This window comes from Chanodichthys erythropterus, chromosome 1 (assembly GCF_024489055.1).
Source record: "Chanodichthys erythropterus isolate Z2021 chromosome 1, ASM2448905v1, whole genome shotgun sequence".
Lineage (NCBI taxonomy): Eukaryota > Metazoa > Chordata > Actinopteri > Cypriniformes > Xenocyprididae > Chanodichthys > Chanodichthys erythropterus.
Genome location: NC_090221.1, coordinates 11,800,084 through 11,816,575, shown reverse-complemented (window position 1 = coordinate 11,816,575; position 16,492 = coordinate 11,800,084). Strand labels below are relative to the sequence as shown.

Below are 16,492 nucleotides of genomic sequence, written 5' to 3'. Positions count from 1 at the left end.
TTAGACGCACACATTCACTCAAGACTTTGTATCTTGTGCACATTTTCAAGGACAAACGGCTCTTTTACAGAATTACACTGTGTTGTATTTCTGTTACCATAACATTTAATGCCTTTAAAAATCATTTTTGGGGATAAATGCCTTAATAGAATTCACTAGAATTTCATCTAGGAGAAAAAGTCATTTGATTTGAAGGTTAAAGTTTAAGGCAACATGGGATTTTTTTTCTTTTTCTCTCTTTTTTTTTAAAAATAATTTGAATTTAAAAATATGGCTACATGCCAAAACCAGTTTTTGGAGGGTATATTTAATAGATAATTACTTCCATAAGGCATAACTATATTCTGCAAGTGTCAGCAAATATTGTGCACTCTCGTTATTCTAGAGAGACATCTCAAATTAGGAAGACTTGGTTCCATAGATGGTGCTACAGCAACTTCATTACTCAGTTTATATTATACATTCAATTTATCGTCACCTTAAAATTTCCCAGTGGGCTGCAAACTAATAATCTAAATGAATTAACATGCACACTGTAGAATTAGATCTGCATGTCTGTTTCCAGTCTAACACCGATCTGCATGTATTAAAACAACCTACAGGTCAAGACAAGATCGTAGGATTACATCTGTATGCGTCAGACAGCACAAGGCATTTAAATTTTCAGTATGTATATTCTGCATAAATTCATATGAACCAGGCATTGTCTACACTGAGCTAGAGATGGAAGTATTAAGGCTAGGGATCCAGTTTTCAGACATGCTGCAACCAGACAGCAATGTGTAGGACCACCTAAGTGCATCTGATGACAGATAATGAGAGAAGCTAGACCTGGATTGCCGCCATCCACCTCCATTTCAACTAATCATTATGTTCTAATATCGATACAGTAAAGTGAAGTAAGATATGAGCAATAGCTTGAAATATCAAGTTTTTTGAAATCTCAACCTTTATTTCAAATACGTTAACATATTCAGCATATATTTTCTCAATAAAGTCATACAATTCAGGTTATGTCTGTGTAGAGTTAGAGATCCAGCCACTGGAAGAGAATTATGCGCAAGGCTGAAACAAGGCGCATCTAAACACGTGTAATGCTACATAACAAGGGCAACTTAGACCTGGCTTGGCCCCATCCACTTTCATTTCAACTAATCATTATGTCCTTAGAACTATCACTTCAACGACTCCTAAAATCAGCCAAATAACACCACCCAGGGCAATTTTGATTTTATAAGGCCATAATGGAGCCAATTTATCTTTGCAGTGAAATTACACCACTGCCCAAGGCAACCTTTCAGGCAAGTTCAGAATTGGTCTTCCATTAAGCCATTTCTTTGTCAAGCAACTTTTAGAACGGGAAGAAAGTCCTCTTGACAAATAAATAATGGCTAAAACCTAAAATGGAGTGAAACGTAAGTAAAGTCTCTCTTATGTTTGTTTAGCGGAGCCCTTTTGCAGTCCCCCTCCAGAGTTTTTTTTTTTTTTTTTTCTTCTGCAAGACCTTGGAGGGTCTGATTATGTTGTGCCGGCTCTCTGGAATATTAAATTGCTTTAAAAGGGTGAAGGAGTGGTTGATTTTTTCAATCTTTTTTTTTTTTTAACAACCTTCTTTTTCCACACCAGTCGATGTAATCAATTTTTCATTAGCGGCAAGGTGTTTATCTGTTTTTAGCACTTCCAGGTTCCAGCGGGAGGCGGGTCGATCCATGCCATACACCCGTTAATTAAAGTTTATTTAATTGAGGTGGAACAGTGGAGGTAATGAAGAGACAAAACCCCAACTGTGCAAGCAAGTGGACTCCCATTGCTCCCATGGCCAGAGCTGCAGCTAAAGTGGCCTGACACTAAGCTCACCAAACACTCAGAACAAAGTAATGGTTTAGCTGCTATTGCTATTTAACTATATTCAGTAAAAGATTTAAATAAAACATTTCTGTTCTGTTCAGTATTGTTATTTAAGTGCTAATGAAAATCCTTGATACAATCCAATAAAAATTTTATATAAGCTTTACCAAATTACTGCAAGTTGTACAAGAATATACAGTATAAGTAAACCAATATACAGTACACTACTGTATAAAAGTTTGGGGTCATTTTTTTCTTCTTCTTTGAAAGAAAGAAAGACTTTTTTCAGCAAGGATAAATTCAATTGAATTTTATGGACTGATTAAATGTGATAATTAAGTCATTTATAATGTTACTTTTGAACTTTCTATTCATCAAATAATCCTGAGAAAATGTATCATTGTTTCCACAAAAATAGTATGCAGCACAACTGTTTTCATCACCGACCCCAATGATCTTTCTTGAGCAGCAAATCAGCATATTAGAATGAAGGCAGCTTTGCCATCACAGGAATAAATTACATTTTACAATATATTCAAATAGAAAATATCTATATTAAAATGTAATAATATTTCACAATATTACTGTTTTCACTGTACTTCATGATTATGATCAAATAAATGCACCCTTGGTAAGCATAAGAGTCTTCTTTCAAAAACACAAAAAAATCCTCAAACATTTAAACAGTAGTATAAGTGTTAATCTAACTTTAGATTAACTGAACAGAAGATTTATTTTCATACTGTAACAGTCAAGCAAATTAAATTGAATCTGTGGTGATTTCTGTTTTACTATAACACTTTTTGATAACTGCAGCACATTAATATTGTTCGCTTCACATTTACATTTCACAAAATTCTCCTATTCCAAAACCACAGGCACTTGTGATGGCATAATTCCCAAAACATTCTCTGAAGAAACAGCCTGACAGCTGCATTTCTTTTTCTTTTCACCAATTACTTACAGGCATCACCAAGGGATTGTAGCATATGGAAGTTCTTGCTGCTTCTGTAAGATTAGCGTGCAGTATGTGCATCATGGCCACAAGAAATGCTGACGTGATTGAAAGGTTACTCACAACAGGCTAATCAAACTAGAAACATAAACATTAGTGTCCCTAACAGCACCCAGTGTGGGCGGCATGTTAGAGCACAGACCCACAACCATTTCCAATAATAATGATTCAGTTATTTACAGTGGGGTGCAAAAGTCAGACACAGAGAAAATCATTTTCAAATCTATTTTAAACCTGGAAATAAAGACAGTTTTGAAATGTTCATTATTTTCAATAAATCTCCCAATCTCTAATCAAACCATATTTCAAATTATGACATGACCGATCACATAATCAGTGAACCAAGTGGTACCTGTAGAGCAGTCAGGACCAGTCCAGTTGACATCACAGATACAGGTGCTGGTCTCACTCTGGAATGTTCCATGGCCAGAGCAGTGTTCTGGACACAGAGAGAGCTGCGTCTCACAGTTCGATCCGGTCCAGCCTGAGGTACAGTGGCACTGACCATGGAGACAGGAGCCATGGCCTGAACAAGATGGCTCCACACAGTCCACTGTGGAAAACAATACTGTTTTCAGACCCCTTTTCTAAGAATTACCTTCACATTTTTGCAATGACTTTTAACCAACAGGTCACACAATACAACACAATACACACAATGGGTCTCATTCATGAAACACGAGCAGAACGAATTTTTGTGTAAATAGTGTGTAAAGTGGTTCTGGCGTAAATTTTCGGATTCATTAAAATGTTCGTATTTTCCAAATGTTAGTTGGTACGAAAGAAATCTACACCTGCTCCCAGCCACACGTAAATAGTAACATCCGAACGTTTTGCTCATTAATAAGGCTGCATTTTAATTCACCTTAATCGGGTACATATTTACACAGCATTTTGAAAAAAATATTATATATAGTCATTGTAATGTATAATGTAGATATGCTCGATGATGATGGTGGTCCTCCTCCAGTTTGAATACGATTTTTTTCGAAGTGAACTAATTCGTTTTTTGCAGTCAAGCTTCATGTCGAACCATTTTCTTCTCACTTCTGGGACTGTTCAATTAACAGATGAAACTCCATTAACAGCATCTGTAATATGTTGCCAAGCTTCCTTTTTTTGGGCCTGATACGCCACTATGTACGCTTGAAAATAAAATGTGGTGTTTTGAATGAACTTCTGATAATATATCTTCAATTTCTGCATCTGAGAAATTAATCTTTTTCATTCGCTTTTGAGAAGACGTGTTGAAATCCTTTGTTTGGTGTCATAATATGATGCCCATATATAGTTGTCAGTCGGATTTAATGGGCGGGATTTATGTTAATTGAGAATGAGCGTGCACGCGCGTCCCATTTACGACTGATTGGAATTCATTAACACACACACACATTTCACTATCACATCTGACGTTTACGAATCAGGAGTGTGAGTGAATCAGGAGAAGAGTTTTCGGGAAGGTCTCCTTACGCGCAAATCACTCACATATTTACTCATATATTTACGAATGTTTCATGAATGAGACCCATTGTTTAGTTGTTCAATGGATATAAGAAATCAGTAACCCAGTTCCTCTCAAATTCACAAAACAGACCATAACCACAGGTGTAGTTCACCACATTATCAATGAACATGTTTTTTTGTTTGTTTTTTTTTTTATTTCCTTGTTTTATCACTTAAAACCTAATAAAGTCTTCTTGTGAAATGTCTTGCTTGAAATGCTATAATTCTTTAAAACACCCAACCATTCAAAAGTCAGAGATGGGTAAGATTCTTTTTTTTTTTTTGCTCACCAAGGCTTAATTTATTTAACCAAAAATACAGCGTACTAATAAATTACAAAAAATGCTGCAAAATTGTGAAATAATATTACAATTAAAAATTTTCAATTTTAATATATTTTGAAATGTAATTTATTCCTGTGATGTCAAAGCTAAATTTTCAGCGTCATTACTTCAGTCACATGATCCTTCAATAATCATTCTAATACGCTGATGAAAAATTATACATGTTTATACTTTACTATCACTTTTGATCATTTTAATGCATCCTTGCTAGATAATTAATACTTCTTTCAAAATATCTAACTGACCCCCAGACTTTTGAATGATAGTGTAAATCTACCTAAAATATGTATTTTTGTCTAATACATTTTTAAATGTGGCTTTGATGTCTTATTATTTTAGGCCAAAGAATCATATTCCTAATACATATGCCTTTATAACAGTTTTTTCCTTAAATAATCCCTCTGATAATGATATTACACTTCACCTTACCGTTTTCAAAAAAAGGTCTCTATTTCTTTGAGAGTTATTTCTTTGAGGAAGACCACACTCCAAAACCTCCTATAAATATTTAGTGATGCTTAGATGCCATTTTTAGCTTCCTGCTGCTACAGTATTCAAGAAATCATACTTGAATTTGAGGTATTAATATTTTGTAATATAGAAACAATGTTTGCACAGTGGGGATATGTCTGATCCAGTAAAATGGCTTCATATTCTTGCAGTTCTATGATCATGCAGCGCAATCATGGGACCTAAGGAAGCACATGTCATGACAAATCCATCATCATGCTTTACAGTTGGCAACAGACAATGTGGGTTGAAGGTATCATTTGACTTTCCCTAAACAAAAACCCATGCAGATATAGGAAACAGGTTGAAAGATGACTCATCTGATCATATTATTGTCTGTGATCTATTGCTCAAGGGTCCAGATTTTGTGCTCTGGCTATAAATTACAGCCATAGGAAGCGTGGTGTACAGTTCTTCTAGAGACTTGGACAGAGGTACTAATTTGATTCAACACTACTATTTGAGGTTGCAATTTTGGAGACTTTAACAGCTATCTTGTCTGTGTGTCTAGTTGCAGCACTGTTCCTCATTGCTTGGGTTTGAAAATTTGGTCATTAACCTCATGTTGTTCCAAATCTTTCTGAAGAATGTTTCAATTGTTTTTGTGCATATAATAAAAGTCAGTGGCGTCAAAAATGGCATTGGACCACACTGACTTTCACTGCATGCTTCAAAATATCTTCTTTTATGCTTCACAGATGAAAGAAAGTCATACAGGTTTGTAACGACATGAGGGTGAGTAAATGGTGACAGACTTTTCATTTTGGGGGTACTATCATTTAAATCTCTGTTGAGGTCAACAGTTAATGCAAAAGCATCAAGCTGTTTGTAAAACACACATATCAATATTCTATTAAAGTGCAATTGCCAGACCTCTTTGTAGGTTTTAATTGGCAATCAACTAAATGTGACTGCAGCTACATTATTAATTGTAATTTAGTTACTTCTCTTAAGTCAAGCATTTTTTTTTCATCTAGTCTTTATTGTTTTGTGCAACTTTTTAATAACCGCAGCATAAAAAAAATATATACTGTACATTATATATATATATATATATATATATATATATATATATATTATATATATATATATATATATATATTATATATATCTATATATGTCTTTCTCTCTCATCTCGACCTTAAGGTGAGTTACTCATTCAGTTCAATGACAATTATAACATTGGTCAAGTGACCCAAACATAGATATCTAAAGAGTTCATTTCAAAGTCTATTGAATGTGGATCAATAGACTCAATTGGTTTTACCCAGAGAGAGCAAGAGGGAAATAATCAAAAGACAGGAAATATTTTGTGTGCATGTAAGGGGTATTTTCTTGGCTGTCTGCCTTATCTCAATCCCATATATAGAATCCATTTCAGTCAGTGGATGCTGCTAAATGGTGTGGCTAATTTATCACAACAAAAACCAGCCTTTAAGTCAGTACACTCATCCATGTAATTAGCTGCTCGGTGGTGTTGAAAAAAGTGCTCTCCTCCACTACAATGAGCTAAATGTATTGTGGTTTCTTTGCATGCCTACTGAAATCTGTCCAGTTACCTTGGTCACAGTTGTCTCCTTTGAAGCCTGGGTTACATATGCAGGAGCCTGTAACACACATGCCATGACCCCCACACTGGGCGTCCATACACTGACCGCTGGGCACGTCACATTCAATCCCTTTCCATCCGCTGTAGCACTGGCAGCGACCGCTGTTGTACTGACCATTGCCGCTGCACAACACTGGGCACGCCGCTAATAGAGAGAAACAAATTCGTTAGAAGAATAAAAGAAGACCACAGATGGAAGAAACTCACCAAACATGCCCAGGATGTTTTACTTTTGGTTTGTTGTGTAATTAATCTCAATGATGATTATCATTATACTTTCATTATTGTAATACAGTAATGAAAGTCATCCTTTTATTTTATTTAAAGTTAGCCTATATAGGATACAGTATAATGTTGATTCAGTCATTCTATGACTCGATAGGTAGTCACTAAATTTGGCCGATGTCATCTCAATTTGATGACATAAAACCGAAAAAGATGCAGTAAACAGTATACATACCACCATATTATGCATTGTAACTTTTCTTTCTTTCTTTCTCTCTTTCTTTCTTTCTCTTTCTTTCTTTCTTTCTTTCTTTCTTTCTTTCTTTCTTTCTTTCTTTCTTTCTTTCTTTCTTTCTTTTCATCCTGCAAAAACTATCATTACAACACTACACACACCTCTCGAGCAATATGGCCCAAGGAAGCCTGGGAAGCAATTACATGTGCCTGAGACACATTCTCCATTGCCATAGCAATTGTGTGGACATTCCATCACCGACTCTGCACAAAGAAGATTAACAGTTTAACTGTGGCATATTAACAGCATTTTTACACAACTTGGTATTTGTGGTATAACAAGGCATAGTACAAAGTAACTGAGGTAAAAATACAACTGGGGTGTCTTTAAGAATTATAAAGAGTCTCTTTGGAAGTTGCCTACTAAATTCCCACTTAATAAATAAATTAATAAATAATTGAAAAGCCAAGTACCTTCCTTTGCTATAAATAAAAGCAGATCCTTCTCATGACCGCATAACATACAAAATAAATTCATATTTGAAGATAAAACAAACAGCTCAGCAGCTCAAGGATTTAGTCTATTGGCCTCCATATTCCCTGGCCTGACAGAAAGAGATAGCAGCAGAATCAAACTTATTGATTAGCCAACAACTCAGGGCATGCTTCTGCATGCCTCATTATCACTGCTGTGCTATCTCAGGCACTTGGGTGCAAGACAGAAATATAAAACAGGCCATCTGAAGGCCTCTATAAAAGCTTGTTACAGTGGCCCAATTGCTTTGTCGAGCATCACATTACATAATGTTGGGTATGAAATTAAATTTTCAGCTTTGTGGCAGAAATAAGCAGGAAATACAAAATAACCAGCCACTCTCTGCAGGGCATAAACAAAGACATGTGTATGCACTCAATGACATGATGTTACACGATTGTAGTACATGTGCAAGCTCACCTAGTACTATGGTGTTGTATGAGACGGGTTCTATGGTGCGTCCATCATTGTAAAAGGCCAGGTGCCACACACCGCTGTGCAGGTACTGAATAAAGCCCGCCTGCTGAACGCTGACTGGAATCTCCAGTCGGTCCCTGAGCTCTGGATCCAACTGAACTCGCTCTCGTGAGATGAGCCTACTGCCATCCAAAAGCTCCACAAAGTCGTACTGAAAATTGCCAAAAGATTTACAAAAAATAAAAGGCAAAATTAATATCCAGACACCATGACATTTAAGCTGCCATTACCCTGTCTGGTCCTAAAATATCATCACAGGAAATCTTTTAAAACAGACAGAAAAAAAGTTGGTTTGTTTTTTGGCATCACAGAGTGTATTATCCACCAGAACTTCCCGTACTTCAAATAAACAGATAGACCTACTAATTCAAGACTCTAAATTAAAGTTTCTACAATTGATTTCTTACTGGTCAGCTACAAAAAGCAATAAGGAGACACATGGCAAATTGGAAGCAGCACTCAATAAGCTTGCTTTAGTTTATTGTGATGGCTTTGGGGACACATTGATTGAACATCTACAATAAGTTGGACAGTTTTTCTCAGCACTCACGAAAGGTGCCGCTTTTATTGACAGCTGTGAGTGTTAAACACCCAGCCAATCACTGAGACAGAGAGAAGATGTCTGAGAAGTTGTTTTGTTTTGTTATGATTAAAGTAGGATTTGTTTCTATCGTGTGAAAAAGCTTTGATGGCTGATTCCTTAATCTCTTGTTTTATATTAAATAGCTTCAGTCAATACTTTGCAGACAACAGCTTTATCTGTGGTTTAAGAAATGCAAAATAATAAAGACAGTTCATTCATTTTGGAAGATTAAAAAAATCCTTTGTCCTTTGTTTAAATAACTATAATTTAGTCACTTATGACTTAATTAAGATTAAACTTTAAGACTCTGATATTGCTTTACCTGGGTATGTGAGGGTGGAAGACCCCTCCTCCCATAGACTCCAATCAGGGCGTTTTTTTGAATGGAAATATTAAACTTGAGGAAGTGGGGTTGTTCAATAAGAAGTCTGGACCTCCAGAAAACTCCTGGTGGAACGGCATGTGCTACCTGCTGACCCATCTCCACCTGCCCTGTGTCCAATGTGGCATTATATTGCAGCATCACTCCTACCCTTCCTGTGAGCAGATATATGTTAAAACACTATTAACATATCAATTTATTCATAAAATAATCCTGAAAAATGTATCATGATTAAAATACATAAAATAAGCAGTAAACCTGTTCCCAACATTAATAATAGGAAATAAGAAGAAATGTTTCTTGAATGGTAGCGTACATTATACTGATCCCACAAGTCCAGTAAAACTGTTCCATTTTTATTATCGTAATATTTGAAGTTACAGTTCATGTGCTGTTAGATAAAATTAATATACTTTAGTGTTGGGTACTCGTAAAGCATTTTTTATTTATCATTTGTTGTTTGGCTGCCCAAAGTTGATTCGTGACAACAAACACAGTCAAATACTCTTCCTTTCTAATGCAGGCTAGATTCATGTTTCATTTTAGCCTGGTCAAATGTGACAACCATTGGTCCTAGATAAAACTAAAAATCTGGTCTTCTTTCAAGTCTAAAATTTCAAATGAAAATTACATGAAAAGAATTTTTAATATTTCTCTCTATATATGTTCAGAGATAAATGGGCTCATCAATGTTTTTCCTGATGAGAGCCTCTAAATGTCAAACTTTACCCTAGAACTTGCAGTAGGCATTTGCCATGCTCTTTCAAACTCTCCAAAGGCTATCAATAGATAACAGTTGACAGAGTAACAACACAAGCAAACATCTTTATATCACACTTCAGAAAGAGGCAGTCAGTCAATTAAAAGAACACAATATAGCATGGCAGCTTCGCATTCAAAGTGAGGAAATAGTCTTTTATTGGTTCGCTTCAAACTGATGCTTTCTAAACATGGTAATTAGGACAAACCCAGCACAGTGGGTGCTATTCTTTGGAGACTGTCATTCCCTAAGTGAGATATATTACTATTGTCTATCTATAGCCCTTCAGCCATCTTTAAAGTCAACAAGAAACAACATTCATAACCCTTTTCACTTATTTTATCCATTAGGGATTAAATACATTATAAAAAAATGACCGTTGCATACGAGAAAGGACCATTGTGGTTAGCTGTCCTTGGTGGTTGATTTATATGACTTTTTATCTCACTTTATATGTGACTTTATACAGTATCTCTCAATTGCAACTTCCTTTCTTGTAATTGTGATGGTATATCTCACAATTTGACTTCCCACCTTTCAAATGCAACATTGTTTCTTCTGATTGTGACTATATCTCACAATGAGACTTTATATCACTCAACTGCAACATTGTGAGATGTGGTCTCAATTACATGAAACAATGTTGAAATGGTGATATAGTTACAATTATAAGACAAATACTGCAAGTGAGAGATGTGAAGTCTAGAGGTGGGTAGTAATGAAGTATTTTTACTTCGTTACATTTACTTGAGTAGTTTTTTGGAAAATTTTTACTTTTTAGAGTAGATTTAAATGTGGGTACTTTTACTTTAACTTGAGTACATTTGTAATGAAAAATCTGTACTTTTACTTCACTACGTTTGGGCGACATTCCTCTCGTTACTTTATTTTAATGCAATACTGTACATGTTAAGAAATGCATAGTTTATTCCAAGCACGCTGTCTCTTTTTTCATGAATGATGCCCCATTCACAAATTAATCACTCTTTTGAGTCGATTCTGTTAAAAGACTTGATCAAACAAGTTGGCAAAACTGTCTAAATTGGTTCGCGAATCAGTTTGAATGAATTGTATTATATATATATATATATATATATATATATATATATATATATATATATATATATATATAGTTACAAAGTAACTAGTAACAAGCTACTTGAGTAGATTTTCAATGGATAATTTTTTACTCTTACTCAAGTAACTATTAAGATTTGTGGGAACCATGGACGAATCAGACAAATGAATCATTCAGATGATTCTTTCAAAACATAATTCTAATTCAGAATCGGAATTCGGCTCCAGCCATCTACAGGAAAATCCTTGCTTAATTACTTTTATAACCCCATCCTTCATGGCAGAAGTGACGAACTCAGCCATTTGTGACACCAAATGTTCACCAAGAAGATAAAGAGTCTTTGATAACCAGATCAAAAGAGAAAAGAGAAACAATGCAGGCCCTTTTGGTTTCTCTAAGGGACCTAAAACTTTATAGAAAAAAACAATGAAGACTGTTCTGCAACTAAAACTGCATCAAAATTGTTCCAAACAATTTGAAATGGACTTATCAAACATATTTTAAATGCATAAAAATTCATATAAATTGTGTCCACAAGTACTACCTGTAACCAGTTTTGCTTTAGAACACCCACAATGCATGTAAATGTGTTTAAATAGTCATATCGCAAGACAAGTCAAGAACCAAGACAAAGACAAGTACCAAGAACCATGGAGTAACAAGAAGAACAGACAAGCAGCTCACTCAAGCCCTCCAACTTTCACTCACTTTTCTTTTACTAAATTTTCTTTTCCGCTGAAAGTCTTGTGTTTCTAAGTTTTTCCGCAAAGTTCAACCAACGACTTCTGCCGCTTCAACATTAACTCCAGCCATGACAAAGAGACTTCCTTTCATTGTTCCAGCAAGCTAAAACGTGATTGGTTTTTACCTAACTACCATCTTGACCTGAAGAGACAAATCATCGACTTGGAAAACCCTTCTCTGCACGCCGACGAGGGAAATTCACATTTAAAGTCGACTAAAGCAAGTACCCCAGATTAAAACTGAACTGGTGCATTTAAATGAATGATTCATGGTTCGTTCAGGTCTTTGAAGTGCATTGCTAGGAATTATGTTCATCATATCACTTTCTCTCTCTTAAAACTCTATCTCTCTCATTTCCTTTCTTACTGCAATGCATATGAATGAAGGTGTGTATGTATGTGTGTGTGTTTGTGTTAGGTTAGTTTGTGTTAGAATAAATAAAGTCTCTTGTAGATTTTTAAAAGAAAGTGTCTTGTATTATGTACTTCTAAAATTGAATGTCTTAAACTGTCGATCTTAAGTTACCGTGCTCTAATCAGTGTTTTCACAATTGTTGGATATTTATATCCGCTACAAGAGCTTATTAGGCTCGAGCAAATGAACGCTGAACAACTCAGTTGCTCGGTCGTTAACTTACAACTCTTTATAATTCCCTATAAATTATTTCATTTGAGCTCATTTTACTTCCTAGGGTGTGTTTCCCTACAGATTATTACTTTCACCTTTAATTTGAGTAAATATTTCAGTACTTGTACTTTTACTTGAGTACAGTTTTTGGATACTCTACCCACCTCTGGTGAAGTCCCAATTTGAGATATAAAGTCACAATTACAAGAATCAATGTGACCATACAGGTATCTCTCAATTTCAACATAATTTCCTTTAATTGTGCCTTCATATCTCACAAATGCAACATTGTGTCTTGCAATTGTGACTTTGTATCTCAGAACGTGGCTTTCTGTCCTTCAAATGCTACATTGTTCCTTTTAATTGTGATCCAGACACCTTGAACATTTCATTCATTAATACAGTTTATTCACTATAGTTTAAATTTATAGTTTAAATGGTAATAAAATATGACAAGATCTCAGAGTTAAACTGTGTCAGAAAAAAAATAATTAATTATGTCAGGTAACACTTAAGCAAAACATGGTCAGGTCAAAGTGTCTGAATAATTTTTGGTTCCAAATTTTATCACTTTTACTGGTAGTCCACTGTATGAAGAATTTTTGGGTATAATGTGTCACAGTTTACTTTATTTTGTTATCCTCACTTACATAAATGAACTATAGTGTCCTGCACCCACTAGTAAAAATATATCAAAAATATAAAAAAATGTCTGAATAGTTTTTGGTTTGACTGTATCTCACAATTTGACTTTCTGTTTCTCAGAGTGATTTTATTTCTCACAACTGTGACTGTCTCAGTTGTATTTTAAAGTGTTATTTTCCCTTTAACTTATTAATTAAATTAACGCGTCAACCCCTTAGCATTCCTGTAAACTTTGCCTTAAAATGCCTTAAAAAGGCATACCCAAAGTAAATTGCATGCTGTTCTTGAACCAACAGGTTAAACCTATTACTGTATATATCTAAAATATCTCATAGGGATGTAAAAAATGCAGTTCTCTGTGATTGAAAGGTCATCGATTTCGGCCTTGAAATGTTACCATCTGCAGAAATTGCAGTCACAGTGTTGGTCGGGAACGTCACTGGTTTGGCTTGTCCATTCTCAAAGGCGTGATTATCCACATCCTTCAGTTTCCAGTTCAGGCCAAGTACATGCATGGCTGCGACAGAAAGCAATTAAGATCATGAAACGGAACAGCAAGCACATATCATGTCATGAGACATTCTCATTTGCAAAAGGATATAGTTTAAAAGCTGTTGAAAGCCATTTTAGAAGGTAATTTGCACTCTCCTTTACGCATGTGTTGGACACAAGCACAGTCCATTAAAAAGAACCCCTCTCCCTCATTAGAATCTGCTCTGAATAGTGCACAATGTCTGAAAACATTTTCTTTGAATTATCACTGCACGGGGTCTTGACGCAAACTGTTTTGAACATACTTCAGATTAGTCTTTAGCTCGTTACTGAAAACATTTATTGCTGAGAAAATTTAATCAGATTCCAGTGATTAAAAAGAAAAAAAGAGGGAAAAATGCAAAAATCAAAAGCCTGAAGATCAAAACCTGCTGTGTTATATAATACAGGAGTTTCTCTCATTTTCTTTCTTTCTCCTCTCTCAATCTCCTCTTTCCTCCATTCTCTCTTGAAAACATCCTCTTCTTCATGCACTGCTGTTAAATCTTAGGCAAACTCTTTCTAGTTGTTTTTTTAACCGCTCGATGTGTGAAAAAACAGCTTGGGAAAAGTCTCCTTCAAAGTTCACAGCGAGGGAGCTTGCTGAGGAGGCAGCGCTTCACACACCTCTCTTCCTCTCGGTTTGATCTTTGGAGGGATGAATGTTTCTAACAGGCCTTCAGCAGGGGGGAGGAGCCTCCAACTGCGGCAAATAACTCACAGTGGGGAAACAATGTTAAGAAATCTGAGAGAATAAAAAAAACGTGAAGTTATAATGTTTGTAAGGGCTAAAAGAGTGAATATAGATTGCTGCAGACAATAAGTAAGATCTGTTCATGTTGCTTTTGTTTTGCTGCAGTTATTAATCACTAAATTGATGTCTTTTTCCAGTAAATGTGTGTGTATGTGACTTCCTCTGTGGAATTGGGCGACTATTTAGAGCAGAGCACCAGGTGTTTTGGCCACAGATGAAGGTTTGGGAAGAAAAACTCCACCTGATGAGCTATTTCACTATCTCTTATGGGGGCAGGCTGTATAAAACAGCTCGCACCTGAGTACCTCATGGTCACATACGTAACACACACACACACACACACACACAGTTACCTATGCAGTAGCAGAGCAGAACTGACAGCAGGGTGGCCACTCCTACGGCACTGAGAGCGGTGCATTTCCACGAACACCGTTTAGGAGACTTGTTAAATTTGAATGCACCTCTTGATAGTGTGTTGCGGGTTAAGGGACGGGCTGGTGGAGAGTAGACAGCCCCAGTCGCCATGGTGTAACCGGGATTAGGAGTTGTGAAGAGAGAAGTGGTGCCTGTTCCAGTCTTGAGCAAGAAGTGCCTAGGGATAGGAGATAAGATATGGGATGCTAAAAATATAAAAACAATAACTTTGCTGAAAACTTGTAGATTAAGCTGTGAAAAGGTTAAAAAAAAAAATAACTTTTTTAAAAGTTATTAAAAAGTCTGACCTATTGAGAACTTTAAAATCAAGCATTTTTTTTGTATCACTATTTTTATCACCATGGAAACAGCAGTTTTAGCTTTGCTATTTCTTTTTTGCAGACGCATGCTTTTGTATGTAACAAAAGTTGTAATTTAATAAACTGTCATTTAAATGGTAATAACTTCATTGATTTATAGGGCTGTCACTGGAGTGTTCTGTTTACAGATCAGTGCCTGTACTTTTATGAAATGAATGTCTATAATGATGTGCTATGATGGAAAGAAGAACACACATTCAAGTCCAAGTGAACAGAGATTAACTGAACTCTAGATTCCATGATAAGAAACATAACCCATAATGATGTGTATGAATCAGCATTTGATGGCAGTGTTTTCTGCACTGCTTTTCATCAGTGGCGCTCCACCGCTGCCGAATCTTCTGTGCCACAGCAAAAGAAATCATACTTTACCTGAGTTGTGAATGTTAAGTTTGCTGTCTGATTTAAATGTGCTGGGGGGAAAAAAGACAGTATGCCACAAAATAATGGCAAGAAAATGCATTTTGAGCTGGGAATTGGTCATAAAAGCTCTTAAACCTTTGATTTATTCTGATAAAATCCCTAATGTGTGTGTATATATATATATAAATACAGCTCTGCTGAAAGCTCTATCTTTGCTAGCTTCATACTGGATGCTGTACGACTGCTGTATAGACATTTTATTGTTGGCGTGCCATTGGTCTTCCTCACGGCTCATGATTTAGGGACTGCTTGTTTGGACATTTTATTGCTCATACTCATTTTGCTCAGTGTTTGGATACAGTATATATTAGGGATGTCCCAAGTCAGTCTGAAGGATTGGCATCAGGGCTAATTAAGCATTTTATTTTAACTGATCGGTATAGGCTATTCTAAGCCTTATTCTTTATTTTATGTCAACTGTCATGCAGGTGTCATGCAGTAGGTGGCGGAAAATGCACCTTCAAATGGGTTTGTCAACGGCCATTAAAAGGAAAAGAAGAAGCTTAAAATATGTGTGTGACACGCGAGAATCAATGAGGTCTGAAGCAACACTGATGTAACTGATATATATATATATATATATATATATATATATATATATATATATATATATATATATATATATATATATATATATATATAATCATATTCATCGAACACGCCATTCATTTCTAAACACCGCACCTTTACTGTGTGAATTTTTTAGACGAGGAAACATTTATAACTCTCCAGCTACTAACAGCATTACTCTTTAAAAGTTTAAAATTCAACGGTCAAGCAGCACTCAGAGGCTTGTTCTTTTGTGAAAATTTCAATACAGGCCTGGTTTTAAAATGCATGCTTTTCATTCAGAAGGACTCCATTGTAAAAC

At 35.6% G+C, this 16,492-nt stretch overlaps 1 protein-coding gene across 7 annotated transcripts in view; it reads right to left on the bottom strand.

Annotated features, from left to right (window-relative positions):
* si:dkey-237h12.3 (teneurin-3) overlaps nucleotides 1-16,492 on the bottom strand; it is a 128,146-nt gene that overhangs the window by 39,891 nt on the left and 71,763 nt on the right. For all 7 annotated transcript variants that reach the window (XM_067380751.1, XM_067380743.1, XM_067380725.1 and 4 more), the window contains 7 exons: nucleotides 14,758-14,996; nucleotides 13,517-13,636; nucleotides 9,206-9,420; nucleotides 8,244-8,451; nucleotides 7,451-7,552; nucleotides 6,780-6,974; nucleotides 3,216-3,416 (listed from right to left, as the gene is read on the bottom strand). In XM_067380751.1, coding sequence (XP_067236852.1) covers nucleotides 3,216-3,416; nucleotides 6,780-6,974; nucleotides 7,451-7,552; nucleotides 8,244-8,451; nucleotides 9,206-9,420; nucleotides 13,517-13,636; nucleotides 14,758-14,996 — 1,280 coding nt within the window. The remainder of the gene's footprint in view (nucleotides 1-3,215; nucleotides 3,417-6,779; nucleotides 6,975-7,450; nucleotides 7,553-8,243; nucleotides 8,452-9,205; nucleotides 9,421-13,516; nucleotides 13,637-14,757; nucleotides 14,997-16,492) is intronic.